We start from the raw sequence: 19,174 nt of genomic DNA on the forward strand, positions 1-19,174 counted from the left end.
TTTCTCAACTGTAAGGTGGGCTTCACAATAGCATCTACCTTGCAGGGCTTTGATAGGATCAAATGAGATAGAGTATTTGTAAAGTAGTGCCTGGCACGTAGTAGCTCTTAATACATCACTCCTTCTTTTCTCCCTCCCTCCTTGCCTCTCCAACACATTCATTTGATTATAGGAAAATATATTTTTATTTGCCTTCATTAATTCAATTCAACATTTTTTAGGGCCCTCTATGTGCTTGCATTGTGCTAGGAGCTATGGTATACAAAGCCCAATATGAAACAAGGACCATAATATTCTGCTGGGGAATTATAGCACAAGTATGTAAATAAAAATAATAATTTTTTTAACCAGACTTGTAATTTCATTGGTAATGGGAAGAACCTTCCCTGGCTAATCCAGACCAGTGTCTGCTCTGCAGCTTGCAATCTGAGAGCTATCTCAGACCATGCCACATTATGTGACTTGCCCAAAGTCAGTAGAGCCAGTACACATTATAGGCAGCGTATGAACCCGGGTCTTCCAGACTCTGGGGCTAGCCCTGCCCACTGTCATTCTGCCTCACACAAGTAATTTCAGGAGGGAGGGAGGGGAAGGAGACAGAGACACAGAATAATAATGAATGAGTTAACATCTAAGGGGTTGGAGGGAGGATGCCAGTGGGAGATCAAGAAAGTCCTACAGTAGGAGATGACCCCTGCATTCCTAGCCAAGAATCCTTAATTCCTATATGTTTAAGTCATGCTCCAAAAACTTAATCCTCATCACAGGCACTATCTTCTCAATTAGACATTTACATCCCAGAGCTGTTTTTCTGCCTGAAGCCCTTTACCTTCAATTGGCAGCAGAGATAAGAACACCAGGATTGGTCCTCGAGTCTTTGGTTTCCTGCCAAGGATTTTATAATCCCTGGCAATTCTTTCTTGATGCCTTCTGGCATGCCCTTTGTCTTCCCATGAATCAGTAGGAGTCAGGTCTTGTCTGTCTGCTGGGACAATTTGGGTAGGCCCTTTCACATTCTGAATGCTTTCTTTTGAAAGACAGCCTGCCTCGTGCTTGTTTCTGCCCTTTACTATATGGAAGCACAGAGTCAGGGATCAGCTACCGTCACTACTTGTATCTTATTTCTTGACTGAGAGGGGATTTCCTGTCTCCCAAGGGGCTTCTGTGAACTCTCATCAGTATTTCCTGGGGCTCAAGAAGCTTTCTTGTCAGAGGGTCCACCCCTCCCCTCTAGATGAAGAGCTTCGTGCTTATTACGTAGGTGTAAAGTTGAGTTTCACCTCTTCTCTTCCTTGAGTCAGATTTTTCCACCTGCCAGTTTATTAGGTTAAGATTTTCGTTGCGGTTTCAGTTTCTTCTATTCTTTGTTTTCCTTTTTCAGTTATTTCATGTACTCTTATCCTTTCCAGTACCCTGGTAAATAGAGTAGAGTTTCTCCATCCTTTTAACTCTTTTTCTAGTAGAGAAACCAACCTGTAGTTTGTGTAAAAAATAACCGTTAGCCAGTCGTTGATGTGTAGCAATCTTTGTGCCCCCAGAAACTATTGTGATTCTGGGGAAGAAACAAACAAACATTTTTTCCCCTTATCTCTGCATCTTGAAAGCTCTAGCTTCCTTCCAAGCCCACTTAGGTACCACCTCTCACAACTTTGTTCTGGTCCCCCTTTGTCATTACTGTTTTCTTCTCTTGAAACTCCTCTCATGTTGTTTATGCTTATGTGTGTTTATGCTTGTATATGTTATACTTGTATATGTGTTACATCCCCTAATAGAAGGTTTGCTCCTGCAGGTTTGTTTTTGTTTCATTCTTGTCTTTGTATCTCTGTCACATTACACCGTATCTTTGGTGTTGTAGGCATTTAAACAATTAATTTAATTGAGTTAAAGGGTGTCTCTTCTGATTCTGGATCCTGAGTTCTCCTTGTAACCATTTACTTTCCACCACTCATAGGATCTTATAATGGCTTCTCTTCCATTATATTAGGATGAAAATATTAAAGGAAATATCACATTTGGCAAGAAAATGTTATAAACCAAGAATTTTATATTGGTGAAGTTGCTTCTAGCTGTGTTTTAGCCCTGAGCAAGAGTGTCAGTCTGTGTTGCTGTTTTACGAATTTGATTTCTTCCAAATCCTTTTGGAACATTCCATGGTGTTTTCCTCACTTCTTTTGATCTATGTTTGTAGGATATCCTGAATAATCTTGACTCATGTGACCTTGAAGATGATGATCTCATGCTTGATGTGGACCTGCCCGAGGATGCACCTCTCAAAAATGGTTAGTGGGTTCTGTATTACTATTCAAGGAACTGTTTGAGGACTCCTTTCCTAGAAACCTTATTAACATTCTATAACTCATAAAATATCTACATACTCTTTTCTCCATATTTTGAGGAGATTTTTTTTTTAATGACTGTGCTATTATCTTGACTGTAGTGGAATGTTGATTTGAGGACCCCTACCTCTTTTTTTGCTTGTAGTTATGATTTCATGATACCAAAGAATTCTCCAGGAGTGAAAGACCACTCTTTCCCCTGGATTCAGATATGTAGCTTCTGTTTACATAATTTTGAAAAGTTGTGTTAAACACAAGAGATTTAGAGACTTCCATTATCATACCAACAAGGATATATTAAAGGCAGGACTTGAACCCAGGTTTCCTCATTTCATGATCATCCCTCTGCCTACTGTTATGCTGCCTCTAATATTTTCGTTAATGATAAAAAAAAAATTCAGCATTTTACATACACAATTTGGATTGCATTTGGACCACTGGAAGTTTGTTCTCTACTTTAGGCAGCAAGGTGGCACAGTGGGTACAGCACAGGACCTGGAGACAAGGAAGACTTGAGTTCATCTCTGGCCTCAGACACTTACTAGTTGTGTTACCCTAGGCACATCACTTAACCATTATCTGCCTTCGTTTCCTCAACTGTAAAATGGGGATCGTAGTACCTGCTTCATGTGGAGAGATCAAATGAGATAATATTTGCCCAAGAGTAGGTGCTTAATGAATATTTATTCTCTTCCTTCCCTTCCCCACACATTAAAGACCACTGAGAATGTGCGGCTCAATTCTTTTTATTTGAAAATATGCTTACCTTCTATTTCAACCTGCGATAACCTGTGGTGTTCGTATGGCGATGATACTGAGACTGAAACTGCAGAGAAGGTTGCTCCTCGCCAGCCTATGAAGATCTTTTTCTTAGCTTCTGTGGAAGAGAGAACTCTTCCAAATCGGAATATCTTGATGGGAAGAGGAGTAGAATTCTATGTGGAATAGAGGGTGGTTGGGCTACCAGTGTAAGAACATATATAGTTTTATTCCCTGTAAGCCCATTTAGGAATAGAGCCTGGGCAAGAACCTGGAGCTGCTGATCCTTCCTTGAGGTCTCACTAGAGATAAAGCCTAATTGGATCAGCCAGAGGGAAGAGTTGAGTCGTATGAATAGCCTAGAAGGTTGGGTAGCTAGTGAGTAAATACTGTATTTGAGAAAGAGGCTAGAGGTCAGAAGCTTGTCCTCTACTCAGATATAATCAGCTGTGGGGAGGCCCTTGTATCTATCCAAAGGAGCAGACAGGATGGATATTTGGAGGCCAACGAGAGGATCACCATCTATCAGATGTGAGGTTGGTTCAAAGGAATAGTGTGTTAACTTGAAAGAAAATTTTATGCTATTTAGCATGCTGGTTTGAAGTCTCAAGAAAATGTTGAGAAATAGAGCACTGCGGACAGGGTACAGATTTCAGATCTAGCTCCTGTTTTGTGATGAGAGACCCCTCAGTTGTGCTCCCAGGGGTGGAGTATTGTGTCACTCCATGTTCTGTACTGAGGCATGCAGTTTGAATCGAGTTCAGTTCTGCGGAGGAAGGCTACCTTTAACTAGGAGGGTTACGTTGGTTAAGTTCTTCACACTGGTGCCTTGAGGAAAAGTTCATTTCATGGTTCACTATGGTTCACTCCTCTAAGAGAGGGGGAGTAATAAAGCTTCTCAAAGTAAAATATGAATCAGATTTGGGATAGGTAATTTCTACATGAGCAACTTACAAGTGTGCCTTAACAGAATAGGAGTTCATTAAGACATTTGTTATGTTGAGACATAATTGTGGATGGAATCTGCAGTACCTAAAACAATTGGTAGAGATACTGATCAGACATTTTAAATTTGACCTTGGTTCCGGACCATCACTTTAGCCAAAGCTGACCTCTGAGCTTCACGCTTAGCCCCTTCCCTAGTCAGTCACTCTCCACGTGCCCTTGTTGCAGCCAAGCTCCTCTGATGAAATACTGCTGCCACTACACTCAAAGACCCCTCCAGTTTGGTTAAACTCACAAGGTCACGTTCTGGACACATCCAGTTGGTTGTTGTTTCTCAGTTACCTGCTTAGTAAAAGAAACACAGCTTTTTTTCCCGAGTAGCGTCAGCCATGGCGGACGGGCAGGTCCTGGTGATCGAAGGGCGGGGCCGTCTCCTCGGCCGCTTGGCGGCCATCGTGGCCAAGCAAGTCCTCCTGGGATGGAAGGTGGTCGTGGTTAGCTGCAAAGGCATCAACTTCGCAGGAAACTTCTATCGGAACAAGTTGAAATACCTGGCCTTCCTCCGAAAGAGAATGAACACAAACCCTTCAAGAGGCTCTTATCACTTCAGAGCCCCAAGCCGCATTTTCTGGAGGACAGTCAGAGGGATGCTTCCCCACAAGATCAAGCGAGGTCAGGCTGCCTTGGAATGCCTTAAGGTGTTTGATGACTTTCGTCCACCCTATGACAAGCGGAAACGCATGGTTGTCCCAGCTGCTCTCAAAGTGGTCAGACTGAAGCCAACTAGAAAGTTTGCTTATCTGGGACACCTGGCCCACGAGGTTGGCTGGAAGTATCAGGCAGTGACTGCTACATTGGAAGAGAAGAGGAAGGAGAAAGCCAAGATCTATTGTAGAAAGAAAAAGAAGCTTACAAAACTATGCAAGCAAGCCGAGAAGAATGTGGAAGGCAAAATCCACAAATACACAAAGGTGCTGAAGAAGCATGGGCTGCTGGTGTGAGTCCAATAAAGTCTATCCTCTATGGCAAAAATAAATAAATAAATAAATAAATGAATAAAAGAATCACAAAGAGCCAGCCCATACCAAGGCTCAGGCTTGCCTTGGTAAGGCCGTGCCCTTCAGTGGTCGCATGCTTAGAGCTGCATGGAAGTCAAGGTAGAGGAATAGGACCAGCCACCCCCACCTTCTCTGACTCTGCAGACACACCCCAAATAGTCTTACCTACTACAGGAAAGAAAAAGACGCAGAAGCCCTCTTTATAGATCCCTTTTATGTACCCACTGAATCATTATCTCCTCTGCTTCAAGAGTCAGGAGACTTTTCATCTCCTATTAAACTCTTCAGTGGCAAGTTGTATGTGGCCAGAAGCTGGTCCAAAAGCTCTTACCAGAACCAGGAAGGGTAGCTCTGAGCATTCTATGTGGATTGGCCTCGTAGGTCCATCCAGCCTAAGTTACACAGAAAACGAGAGGAAGGTTGTAAACTAATGGATGTTAGCAAATAACAAGTTCGACTTTACTGTAGGTCGCAGAGGTGTTATGAACATTCCCATCATGTGACTTGATTGGAAACGCTTTGGAAACTGAAGAGAGCTCTGTCATTTTGCTTCTAGGAAGTGACCTTTGGTTTATGACACACATATGTAAATTATAGAATTGAGACAGAAAAAGGCTAGGCAAATATCCATGATTACCCCTATGTTTAGATTTGATCTTTACATTGTTTTGAATTTTATAATTTATTAAGACATTTTTTGTTCTGTAGCAAGTTAAAAAAAATTTCTTGTGAAAGCTGCTTACATATTTTGGATCTATGATCTCTCTTCAATTTAGGTATGCCCTCTGAAATTCCTGTACATTGTTGATTCATTATGTGTTTTACATTCAGCAAAACACCACTTCTCACTTAAAGGCAATAAGAATGCTGCAATAGCATCATAGATTCTAAGAATCAGAAGAGATCTTTGAGGTCATTTAGTCCAATTTGACACGTGAAGGAATTCCCTCTATAACATGTCTGTCAAATCTAATCTTTTGAGTATCTGTTATAATTAACAGTAGACTCACTATTTCGCAGGATAGCCCATTTACATGCTGAGATAGCTCTTATTGTTAGAAAGAACCCTTGTCTATTGAACTGAAGCCTGCCTTTCTTCAGTGTTCTATACAGTGGTATTAGTTCTGTTTGTTGAAACTATACTGAATGTCATACTTACAAGAGTCCTTCATATATTTGAAGACAATTATCATATCCTGCCCTCGTGAGTCATCGTGTTTTCTCTTCTACAGTTTAAGCATCCTTTGTTCTTCAAACACAATATGACTTCAAGATCTCTATTATCCCCATATCCTGATCAATTTCCCCTAGATAAACTCCAGTGATTTTTCTTAAACTCCACTGGCAGCTAGGTGGCGCAGTGGATAGAAAGCACTGGACCTAGAGTCAGGAAGACTGTCTTGGGAAGAGTTCAGATGTGTCTTCAGACACTTAATAACTGTGTGATGCTGGGCAAGTCACCTAACCTCTGTCTGCCTCAGTTTCCTTATGTTTTAAATATGGATAATAATAGCACCTACCTCCTAGGTTATTGTGAGGATAAAATAATATTTGAAAAGTGCTATGCAAACATTAAAGTGTTACAGGAATGCTAGTTAATATCAATAATAATTAAAAATGGAATCTCTTTTATGCTTCTGAGGTCTTATTTGCCTCCTTGCCTTAGGAACCTAGTTTGTTACCCATCCTTAGCATGTTTTTGTATAGAAATCTGAGCCCATGGTATTTATTACTGCCTTCTTTCTTTTTTTTTTTTTCCTTATGAATTTCTGAGCATCCCCTGCTGTTTTTCCTTCCACATTATAGCTGCTTTCTAAGGTATTTTATGTAGTGGTAAATCCTTGAAGTTGGTATTAAATACTTGTTGAGCTGGCGGATATATGTAGGCAGTTTTCTCCTTTTCACTTCCTTTCCAGTTTAAAGTTTTAGAGGCTTGCAAATTTCTAGGCAGATACATTTTTGTCAGATCTTATTGCATAGACACCATCCTTGCCAAGAGCCTCTCATTCCCATGTGTTAAGTTGGATTCTGAAAATCCAGATCCTGTTCTGAAAGGCCATCTTTTTAACAAGCTATTTCTTTCTTTCTTAGAGTTTACCTTGTTTTTGAGTTTTTTGAAATATACTTTACTGAAGTCTAAGGTAGATAAACAGGCCTAACATTCCCTTCCTTTACTATTATGACTTCTAATTTGGCATAATAGGCCTCTCCTAAGGTTCTTATCATTGTCACATCATCAATCAGTTGTTATTCCTAATTGGTCCAAATTAAATTTAAGAGTGTCAGTTCTCATCATCGTTTTTCTCCCTGCTGAGAAAAAAAAATTTTTTTTTTAAGGCAATTGAGGTTAAATGACTTGCCCCGGTCATACAGCTAGTAAGTGTCAAGTGTTTGGTCTGAGGCTGGATTTGAACTCAGGTCCTCCTGACTTCAGGGCCAGTACTCTATCCACTGCACCACCTAGCTGCCCCCTCCTGAGAAAAATTTTCAACAAAAGAAGTCAGGAGTTTTTCAGATGCTCTGTTTTTAGCAGAATGACATATAATAATGAAGACCTCATATTCTCTGAAGTTCCTAATCTTTATTAGGAAAGTATCATCCATATCCTTTTTCTAACTGGATATTCTGCAATGTATTCTTAAAATAGTAACAATTTTGTTCTAAGGAATGTGGAGATTCTAAGAGCTGGAGGAAAGGAAGCAGGGCATTCTAGACCGGGAAAACACCTTTAAGCAAAAGCATGCAGTAAGAGTTGTATGTTCTCACAGTTTTGCCAGGGAGCAGCAAGTGGGCCACTTTCTCTGGAACATGAAGTGTATCAAGTGAAATAAGTATAGAAAATGAGGTTGGAGTCAGATTGTAAAGGATTGTAAATGCCACTTAGAAGACTTTGTATTTTATACAAGAGGCAATAGGGAGTTGACGTTTCTTGTACGGGGACATGGCTTAATCATTCCTGTGCCTTTGACAGCTTTGTGTAGGATGGATTGGAGCGGGTAGAGACTAGTGGCAGGGAGACTGTTTGGCAAGCTTTTGCAATACCATGAACTTTCATCATGGTTGTGTGGATGAAGAGAAGGGGATTAAAAAGGATGTCATGGATATAAAACTGGCAAGCTTGTGTAGAATTATGGAGAAAATGGTTGGTGAAGAAGAATGAAGAATTGCAAATGACTTTGTAGGTACAAATCTGCTTGTTTAAAAGGAATGGGGAGCCTTCAGAAGAAACAGGGGAACTAGGAAGGGAGGAAATGGTTTAGGAAGAAAGACAGTGAGTTCTGTAATAGGGATGTTGAGTTTGAGATGCCTGTGGGATAGCCACTGAAGATATCCATCTGACACTTGGTGAATTGCCTCAAGAGAGAGGGGAGGGCTGGATATATGTATTTGGGAGTTGTCTGGATGGACCACAGAAGCTGATGAGATCACCAAGAGAGTATGTGGAATGAACAGGGCCTACGTCAAAAACCTGAATTAGATCTACATATAGAGGTGACATGGGGATGCAAAGGTAGTATCAGATAGGTAGAAGGAGAAGCAGGAGAGACCTGGATCATGAATACCCAGAAAGGCAAGAAGATAGAGACAGAAGAGAGACACATGATGCAGACAGTTGAAGAATGAGAACATAGAAAAAGCTATTGGATTTAGCAGTTAAGAAATCTTTGGTAACTTTAGAGAAAGCAGTTTCAGTGAAGAGGTGGGTTAGAAGCTAGAATACATGGAGGTGGAGTGACTGTGAGACAGAAAAGTCGAGCCAACCTTTTTCTAGGCTTCAGGTTACAAAAAGGAGAGTTCTAGAATGCTAATGGGAAGGAATGGCAGGAGCCAGTGATCAATAAGAGGCTAAAAATTTGGGGAGATGGAGAGGTGAAGATCAAAGTGGCATGCTCTTAGAGGGAAACAGAAGGAAGATTCACAGGAATGTCAGATGGAGAGTCAGGTAAGGGATTCTGGGTAAACCATGAGGTCACATGTGAGTATCAATGCATGCCATTGATAGGGGACATGGATTGAGAGACCTAGGAATAATTTGAGGCTGTATGTCTTAGGAAAGGCTTTGAGAAGTGGAAAATGCTTCTAGTGTAAGTGAGAGGATGTAAGAAAGGTAAAAGAGCTTTTGAGAGAGAGAAGGGAGTAAAATCCAGTATTTGACCAGACTATGTAGTCGAAGCGGTATGTGAAAGGTCATTGGGATTGGAGAGTTAAGAGAACAAGTTGCTTGGATCATCATTGTGAATGTCAGATTATCTCTAAGAATGATGTCAGGGGAAACAAAGAAGAAAGGAAACAAGCATTTATTAAGCACTGACTGTGTGCCAGGCTGCAATGTTCTAACGATACACTATACCATCTAGTTGCCAGGGAAAGATAAAGAAAGGAGCACTGCTAGTAGGTATTAAACAAAATTGAGGATGACTCATAGGTTGGTAGTAATTAAGATGAGGAGAATATAGTATAGGAAGAAAGGATCTCACAAAAAAAGGAAGTAGAAAGCAAGGTGATAACAGTGGATAGAGCATTGGACCTGGAGTCAGAAGATCTGAGTTCAAATGTAGCCTCAGACACTTACTAGCTCTGTGACCCTGGCCAAGTCACTTAACTTCTGCCTCAATATCCTCATCTATAAAATTGAATAATAGTAGCACCTACCTTCCAGAGTCCTCATGATCAAATGAGATAATAATTGTAAAGCATTTATCACAGTGTCTGGTGCATGATAGGCACTATATAAGTATTAGTTATTATTTTTATTATTGAAGTGGTCAGAAAAAAGCAGTATAGAAGCATACCCTCCCCTTCTCTTTGGCTCCAGGGGTACAGGTCAAATGGGAAGAGTGGATATCAATAGCCATATGACAAGAATACCCTGAATCACTAATAATTAGAGAAATCCAAATTAAAACAAGCCTAAGGTTCTGTCTCAAACCAATAAGACTGGCAAAGTTGACAAAAAGGGAATGTGACAAAAGTTGAAGGGGCTTTAGGAAAAAAGTCACATTAATGTTGTGTTGGTGAAGCTGTTAGTTTGTCTAGTCATTCTGGAAAGAGATTTAGAACTAGGGCCAAAAGGTTACTAAACCTTTGACCCTTTGTGTACTCTTTGACCCATCAATACCACTACTAGGCTTGTACCACAAAGAGATCAAATAAAGAGGAAAAGGATGTATATGTACAAAAATATTTATAATAGCTTTGTTGTAGTGACAACTGGAAAATAAGAGAGTGCTCATCTATTATTGGGGAATAGTTGAACAAATTATGGCATGTGAATAATTGGAATACTGTTGTGCTGCAAAAAGTAATGAAAACGACAGTTTTGGGGGAACTTGGGAAGACTTATGTGAATTGATGCAGAATAAAGTGAGTAGAACCAAGAAAGCAATATATACTATAACAACAATTGTAAAGACAAACAATTTTAAAAGACTTTGTTACTCTGGTCAGTACAATGACTGACCACAATTACAGAAGACTTGATGTCTTCTGTAGCATCCTGCCTATTTTCGGACTGGTGTTGCTCAGGGTATGGAATAAGGTATACATGTATTTTTTGGACATTGCCAATGCAGGAATTCATTTTACTTGACTGTGTTTATTTGTTATGAGGGTTTTTCCTTTTTTCTTTTCTAGTGGAGATGGAAGGAGAAAAACATTTTTGCTAATTTAAAAAAATAATTAAAAAGCCTACTACATAACTCTAATGATTGTTTTTTATTCTTATTTATTTTCTACTTTGTGATGCCCTACAGTTTTGTCATTCCTCATTCTTAAGTGATTAAAAATGTTCTCTGAAGTTCAATTTCCTTGTGGTTATGTTTTCCCTGTTAACTTGCTCATAGAATATTAGGGGTGGAAGGGACTTTAAAAAGCTCCAGCACAACTACTGGGAAGAGCCAGTACTAGAAGTCCTGTCTACTGCTTCCTAACAGCCTCCCTCCTCCTTTATTTTATTTATTTTTTCACAGAACTTGTGCAGAAGTTAACTTTAGTCCAACACTTAGCCAGAATAATCTCAAATTCAAGTTAGGAGAATCTAAATAATGAATTTTTACTGTGCTTGAACACAGTATTTAATAGTTTCACTTATGTGAGTAACTTTGCAGGGAAATCCATTGTGTAAGGGGTTCCTAACTTAAGGGATTTTCTTTCCCGCCAAAGGCTAACCTAAAAGTTATGTATTTTTAATGCCCTTTACTACCATTTTGTACTTACTTAAAAGATTGTTTTAATATACATCATTATTTTTTATGTATTTTGAACATTTTGGTCAGTGAGCTGAGTGTTTGCACTTTATCATTTTTACAGTTAATATAAAATACTTCCATTTGGGGGCAAGGTCTTCCTTTTTTGTTTACACTGGTGTCCTGATTTAACTGCCCTTCAATTCTAGAAGTTGTTGTTCCAGCTTACTTAAGAAAGAGTTGATCCCAAGATTCCACTGACCCCAAAGCCTTTGTTTGTGTCAGAAGTTTTGGCTTGTGAGTGAAGCCACTGCAATCACTCCCCTCCCGGAAGTGGAGAAGCCTTTCCGTCTCTGCGTGGCCGGGATGGTAGTTAGCAGTATTTTTAGAAGCCGTCCTCACTCGACAACTATGTGAGCCCTGGGCGAAGATGGTAGTTTGGAGTCACAGGGTAAACTGGGCTGCTTTCCCAATGTGTGCTAGCTGAGAGTAAGCAGGAAGGAAGGCCTGTTTATCAGGCTCGGCCATGCCACTATGGCTGAGTAGGCAGCAGAGCAGCACAATGTTGCCCTGGGACAAAGCAACTTTTTCACTGAGTGGCCAAATATGTGAGGAAAAATTTTTCGGGTAAGCGAAAGAGAAACTTGGGCGATTGTGTCGAGCCTGGTAGACGTTTGTGGGGCTGGGATTCCAGGGAGTGAACTGTGCTGCTGGAGCCAAGTGCTGGCTTTGTCTCCAGTAGCTTTTTAGACTTGCCAAACAGTTTGCATTAGTAAGTTAACAGAGGCACAGGGAAGCAGTTTGCTTTCTAAAAATGCGAACTTGATTTTTTTTTTTAAATTTTGGGATTTGTTGAGAGATCAAGGTGAGCCTACATCTGTGTCATTTTTAGGAAACTGTGGTTCCCTTCAGTATGGGAACCTGACATTTTTCTTTTCTCTTTCCTCATTTTTTACTTTGAAATCAGAAGGGCTAGCAATGTTAATAGCAGTTTTTTGGGGGGAATTATAACTGGGATTTAAAGTGTATGCCATTAATTATAAGAATAATAATTTTTGTTTTAAAGTCTTACAGAAATTAATTCAAAGTGTTAACCAATTGTAAAATACAAGTTTTGTCTTCACTGAGACTTGCATTATTGTCATTTATTTTTCCCTCAATGTGCCTGCTTTTTAAAATGTAATTTATCTCATAATTACATAGTAGAAAGTCTTGACATTTTTCCAAGAATTTTTCTATGGACTTTTTAGTAGCATGTAATCAACAGACTGTACAGTCTCATCACTTTTATGTAGTGTGTGTAAATGTGAATGACAAATGTTGTTTTTGACTCTGTCTAGTGGAGTGTGAGAATATGAACCGCTTTGATGGATCAGACAGAAACGTTCGACAGCATCAGGAAGGCTTTTGGAAAAGGCCGCCCCAGAGATGGAGTGGCCAAGAACATTACCGCCTGAGCCACAGTGACAGCTGTCATCAGCATGGGAAAACGGACCTGAGCAGGTAGAAGCCTGTTGCTGGCTCACTTCCTTGTTAGTACACACAGAGAAATCCTGCCCAGTGACTTTTTATTCCCCAGACTTGTGTGCCAGGTTTTCAGAGGCACGCAAAACATTCTATTGTCGAAGCACCAGTGGTTGTTGATAGAAAGCTAGGAGGAGGAAATTTTTTCATCACTTCCCTCTGTTAGTCCTTGTGGCTTAAAGCTTCTTTTCATTAGCTTCATCACAGATTTTATCCGTGGCTAAAATGTAGACCTTAGGAGTGCCCTAAAACAGGATGTGTATTGATTTAATTTTTCATTTGTTAATGTTTATAGTTTTTCTTGCTTAAAAGATAAATTCCATGGATCTGTGATTTTGTCAGTGCTGATTGTAACCTCTTAAAACATTATAGAGTTGCTATGGCCAAACTGGTTGCAACCAACTAGTTGCTTGTTAATAATAATAATTAGTAATTATTATGATAATTATATATAATATTATTGCATTATTACTCATTAATAATAATTAATAACAACAACAACAACTGACATCTATATAACACTTAGTATGTGCTAGGAATTGCTTTATGATGATTATCTCATTGATCCTCAAGATAACCCTGGGAGGTAGGTGCTGTTATCATTTGCATTTCATAGACAAGAAAAGTGAGGTAAAGGGAGGTTAAGTGACTTGCTTAGGGTCACACAGCTAGTAAGCCTCTGAGGCTAGATGGCTCTGAACATAGCTAGGTTGGACCTTGGATAGTTCGTGACAGTAATATGAAGTGATTGTTACAGTCAATGTTGTTTCCATTTTGTTTCTTACTGAGTTGGAATTTTTCAAGAGACGGCTGTAAATTAACTCTTTTTAGACTGTATGAAGTGAAAGATGATATTGTATAATGGGGAAAGCAAAAAATCTCTCTTGATGGGTAGAATCTTTCTAATCTGTTCTCATCATGATAGCTCAATACTTTGATTTTAAAGTAGTTCAAATCACCTTCCTTTTTTTTTATTTATAAGATAGGATTCCTTTTGATATGTCTCGTTTAAAAATTGTAGATGTCTGTGGAATTAGTGAGGATACAGTGTAGGACATTTCTGTAGTGTACACAACAACTGAGCTTCACAGGTTTTTCATAGAATTACAGTTGCAAGGGCCTTAGGATGTAGTCTAGAATAAATGAATGAATAGCATATTGAAAAAAAGAGCTAGCCTTGCAGTCAGTCTCAGCAAGACCTGGGTTCAAGTGTTACCTCTGAAACATACTGGCTATGTGACTCAATAGAAAAATTCTTCTGCATATACTCAATATCAGAAATGTAGTTTTAAAAAACTAATTTTACTCTCCATGTGCCCTGTCTCTTGACTTCACAATTCCTTAACCTCTTTGACTTTCCTGAGTATCCTCCTAACACGTCAGTCATCTGACAACTGGCATGGCACCACCTGGATTCAGGTGTGTCAGAGCAAAACACTGCTCTGAAGTCAGCATGGGGCTGAGATTTCAGATGCTCGGCTCATCCCAGGGAAAGTTGCGAGGTTCCGTGGAGCTGGAACCAAGCCGAGCTGCTGGTGTCACGGATGGAGAGCCAGCTTTTGTGTCACCAAGACCTCAGCTCAAGGTTGGCCTCTGACACCTGTTGGCTTTGTGACCCTGAGCTAGTGCCACCTCAGTGCCCCTCGGCAGCAGTCTTAGAGGAGAAGCTGCAAAAATGGTGCTGTTGTGCAGCGGTAGAGGGAGTTTCCTCACCGGGAGTTCCCTCGACTTATGAAATCACATCTCATCAGAAAATGTGACCAGCTATGCATACGTTATATCCCTCCAGTAAATTACAAGCAGAGGGGCCATGTCTCAATTGCTTAATTATAGTTTATCTCCTCTAGTGCCTAGCACAGTATTAAATAAAAAGAATTGGATTTGAGTCAAAGGATCTCAGTTTGAACCCACTTTTGTGGAATTCTGGACAAGTCACTTAAATGCTCCCAGTTTCCTTCTCTTCAAAGCGAGAGGGTGGACTTGGTTGTTCACGGTCCTGTCCAGCTCCAGCTCTAAATTGTAACTATATTCCTGTTGATTGACTGTTCCAAGTCTACTCAGATTTTCTCAAGTCTCCAGCCTTACTCTTACTCCCAGTTTCACTCACCTCCTTTATTCCCCCCCATCTCCCCATTTGCTCGGCGGATCACTTCATATTTTATTGGGCAAGTCAAGACCATTAGGTGTGACTCCACATCTTGGCTGCCTTCCCTTTTGCCCTTTCTGTCTCAGAATACTCCCTTTCTTTACAGAAACATCAATAGGAACAACTAAGCTTACTGGTAATTTTCACATTTAAATTAACTAATGTCAATAAATAAAGTAGTGTAAGACTTTAAGTAGTTCTTTAAGTCCCCATCAGGATTCTTTGCCCATTCATTCTTACTTAGCTTTCCTTATGTGGTTACAGTTTTCCTGTCCTCTATTCTTCTGATTCTGCTTTTCATTCTGCATTATTTCATATTTATTTCTCAGATGTGTTAGTCTTAATTGCATTACACTATTCCAATATTCCATTCCACCACAGCTTTTAAAATGATTATTTCTTTGCTTCTTCCACATAACTTTGCTTCCAGCCTTTTGCAATTACATAAAATGCTGTCATGAAAGTCTTTGAATAAGTAGGGTTTTTTGGGTTTGTTTTTGATGATACTTCCTGGGGGTACTCCTAGTAACGAAGCTATTGGATCAAATTATGTGGTTATTTTTGTAACTTTTATTATATACTACCATATTGCTCTCCAAAAAATGTTAATGTTTTGAAATTCCACCAGTAATGAATGAGTGTACCTGTTCTTCCACAACCTTTCCAGCATTGAAAATTCATTAATTTTAATTATTTTTTACCAATTTGAACAAGTGTAAGGTGGTACTTCAGAGTTTTCTTAATTTTTGTCCCTTTCATTAATGAGGTTGAACATGTTTTCAACTGATTGTCATTCATTCATCTTTATTCTTTTGGAAATTGTTCGTATCCTTTGACTTACCCATTACCAGTTGTGGACTCTGAAGTTACACTGTGACTTTTTAATAGTTCCATTTTTTTATGTTTAATATTTAAAATTTTTAATAGATCCATTTATATTTTTGTTGAACAGAAAATTTTTAATGTAGTAAAATTCATATATTTTGTCTTCAATAATTATTTCAATTTGTAAGATAAAAAATTAATTAATCCTCACTCAATTTAGATAAATATACCATTCCATTTCTTCTAGAATTTTTTTTTAAGTTGTCTCTCCACATGGAATCCACTGAGGTATATAGTGTAAGGCAGTGGTATCAAACTCAAATAGAAATGGATCCCTGTAGGCTGCATGTTAATGTAGAAATTAGCATTACGTATGTTGTATTTTTATTTAGTTTGTTAAATATTTTCCAATTACATTTTAAATCCCGTTCAGGTCATACTTTGGACATGGCCGCTTTTACCCCAGGCTGAGTTTGACACCTCTGGTGTGATGTATGGGTCCGGTTTTTTTTCTACCAAACCGACAACTTTCCCAAAAACGTTTGTTAAATAGTGGAACCTAAAGGCTTCCCCAGTCTTCTTTGTTTTCTAACTATTTGTCATATAGGAACATTTCATATACATTTAATGATGTAATCATTCTATTTCTTTGCTCTCTTTCTCTCCTTCCCTCTCTCGTCCCCTCTCTCTCTCCCTCTTCCTCTCCTTGATACTAGAAAGTTTTGATGACACTGGCCTTGTAAATTTTTAAGTTAGAGTACAAACTCCCTGCCCCCCATCAGCTTTCCACTTCAGTTTGACCTCTCAGTATTCTTGATATTTCCACTTGATTTCCATACAAATTTCATTCTGATTTTGTTTAGCTTTATAAAGAAGTCCCTTAATTAGATTGGCATTGTATTGAAAATAAAATTAATTAATGAACTATGGTAATTTTTATTATATTTAACCTGATTCATCCTAAAACAATGATGTCTCTGTGGTTACTTAGGGCCTCCTTATTTTGGTCATTATAGTTTTTTAAGAGTTCTTTGGAGGCAGACTCTGTGTAATTTTGGCTAGGTTTTATTAGAAACAGCTAAACTTACTATTTACCAAATATTTGATGCTTTTTATTGTAAATGAGTTTTTAAAATTATTTTTCCTGATCTTTATAATTTTCAATACCAATACCTCTAGTATCTTTTCCCTTTCTTATTGCAATTGCTAGAATTTTTAATATGATGTCAAATAAAAATGGTGGGGGTGTGGGCATTCTTGCTTTGTTTCTGTTTTTGGTGAGCATATTTCCCAATTAATATGTTGGCTTTTGGCCCAAGATATATGCTCGTTATTGCATTAAGGAAAAATTCCTTTATTCTTACTCTTTTTAGGAGGCATATATGATGTTAACCCAATAAAGGTAACAATAAAAAATAAAATTATAAAGTTCAGTATAGTGCAAGAATATGAAATAAAATATTAATCAATATAATATAGCAGTACATTAAGAAAATCATTCCTCACAATCAAGTGAGGTTTCTATCAAGCTTACAAGACTAGCTTAGTATCAGAAAGATTATCGTCAATATAAAATATATAAATAAAAAGTTTGACAATAGAAGCCCTTCTCCCCCAGTATTTGTTTCTGTAAATAGATGCAGAAAAGGCCTTCAGTAAGGCCCCCTTCCCTTCAAAGGCTGATCCTTTCACCTTTGTCCTCTAGCTTGTCTCCTCCTACCTCCTCGGGAATTTTGTTTTCTCTATTTTTACCACCCCTTCCTACAGCAGCTTGTGTTGCTTTTCTCTGGCCTTCAGACTCATACAGATTGTCCCTTTCTATTGCCCCCTGTAACCAATCTTCCTATTTTTTTTTATGCTATCAAGATTCTAGAATGAATTGTTCCTGCCTGCTGCCTTTACTTTCTTACTTCCTAGTCTCTCCTTTTTCTCCTGTAATCTGGGTGCTCACCCCACCAACTGTAGTAAAATTACTATCTCCAAGGTCATAAATGACCTCCCGATTGTTTTTTGTAGGCCCTCAATTTAATTAGCTTCTTTACAGCTTTGGACAGATTGACTCCATTCATTTAGCAAGTATTTACCGTATACTTTTTGTAGGCAAAAAGCTTTATGTTATCCACTCTGAGGATGCAAAGAGCAAGATATAGGCTCTGTCTTCATGAGGTTTACAATTTACAGGCTTTGTCCTCATGAGGTTTACTATAGTAGGGAAGCTAAGACATATCCATAGAAATATTACTCTCTTATCATGTGTGTAAAGTAGATGTGTAATGAGAAGCATCAAGTTCTATGTCTGGAGGAAAGAGTGACTGCTCCGCACTCAGGGGGGAATCAGCATAAGCTTTTTTAATGGAAGAGATGACATTTGCGTTTAAATTTGAAGGATCTGTAAGAATTAGACAGGTAGAGTTGGGGCAAAAGGAAAAACATTTCAGTTGGAGGATGTAAGCGAATGTAAGAAGGTAGAAACGGTGAGTACCGGAGTGAGATGGAGACATAGATTCTGAAAGGGAGTAGGAGACGGGCTTGAGGATCTTAATGCAGCATGTCTGTAACAAAATTTATCAGGTCCAGTATTTGTAGTGGGGTGTGTGGGTGTGGGTGAATGGAGGGAAGGACTCAACTTCTTGTGAAAGAAAACATTAGGTGAAGGGCCTTGGAGAGATTTTGCTTCTGTTCTAGCATTTGTTTTCTTAAACCATTGTGATCATTTGTGCCTCAGTCACACTCTTTTAAAATTTGACCATTATTATACTAAGTACGGTTGCCCAGTAAAATTTAGTGTGGTGATGGAGAAGAGTTCAAAAATTAAAAGACCTTGTAGTAACTAGAAATTATTTGGTGCCCATTGTAACCCCTCAGCCTACATTTTCATGCTGAAAAAAATTGTTGTTGTTGTTGTTGTTTTTTTTTTCCCAGAGGATCTCCCTATAGGGAATCTCCTCTGAGTCATTTTGAAAGCTACAGGGGAAGCAGTCTTTACCAGGGTCCTCGGATGTTGGTAGATGTACCCGAACATGCTGTGATGCTGGATGAAATGACTCTTTGGCACATGGTCCAGGACTGCACTGCTGTAAAAACCCAGTTGCTTAAGCTGAAACGTCTGCTGCATCAGGTCAGTGTGTATTAAACGCTTACAGTGCTAGCAGCAGGAAATCAGATTTACTGGTCACAAGTAATGGGTGTGGCTCATTTATCTTGTTCCTTCCGAAGTATATATTTGGATTTCTGGTAAGAATAATGTCTGTGGTATCTAAGATTATTTGAAATAAATGTGAGGGGAAGAGACTTGAGAAATTTTTAGTTATAGAACATGCGTGATAAAGATAGAGATAAAATATAAAGATAATGCATAACGTTGCGCTTAACGCATACCATTGTTGAATAACGTCA

General features: G+C 38.9%; 1 protein-coding gene and 1 pseudogene across 5 annotated transcripts in view; both read left to right on the forward strand.

Annotated features, from left to right (window-relative positions):
• CCSER2 (coiled-coil serine rich protein 2) overlaps positions 1-19,174 on the forward strand; it is a 121,324-nt gene that overhangs the window by 52,966 nt on the left and 49,184 nt on the right. For 4 of the 5 annotated variants that reach the window (XM_027846298.1, XM_027846297.1, XM_027846299.1 and 1 more), the window contains exons 4-6: positions 2,189-2,279; positions 12,624-12,786; positions 18,701-18,896. In XM_027846298.1, coding sequence (XP_027702099.1) covers positions 2,189-2,279; positions 12,624-12,786; positions 18,701-18,896 — 450 coding nt within the window. Of the gene's footprint in view, positions 1-2,188; positions 2,280-11,669; positions 11,911-12,623; positions 12,787-18,700; positions 18,897-19,174 lie in introns of those variants that run through there. The other variant, XM_027846301.1, reaches the window with a different exon arrangement.
• On the forward strand, positions 4,427-5,041 carry LOC114031264 (annotated as a pseudogene).

This window comes from Vombatus ursinus, unplaced genomic scaffold (genome assembly GCF_900497805.2).
Source record: "Vombatus ursinus unplaced genomic scaffold, bare-nosed wombat genome assembly UNPS02015129.1, whole genome shotgun sequence".
Taxonomy (NCBI): Eukaryota; Metazoa; Chordata; class Mammalia; order Diprotodontia; family Vombatidae; genus Vombatus; species Vombatus ursinus.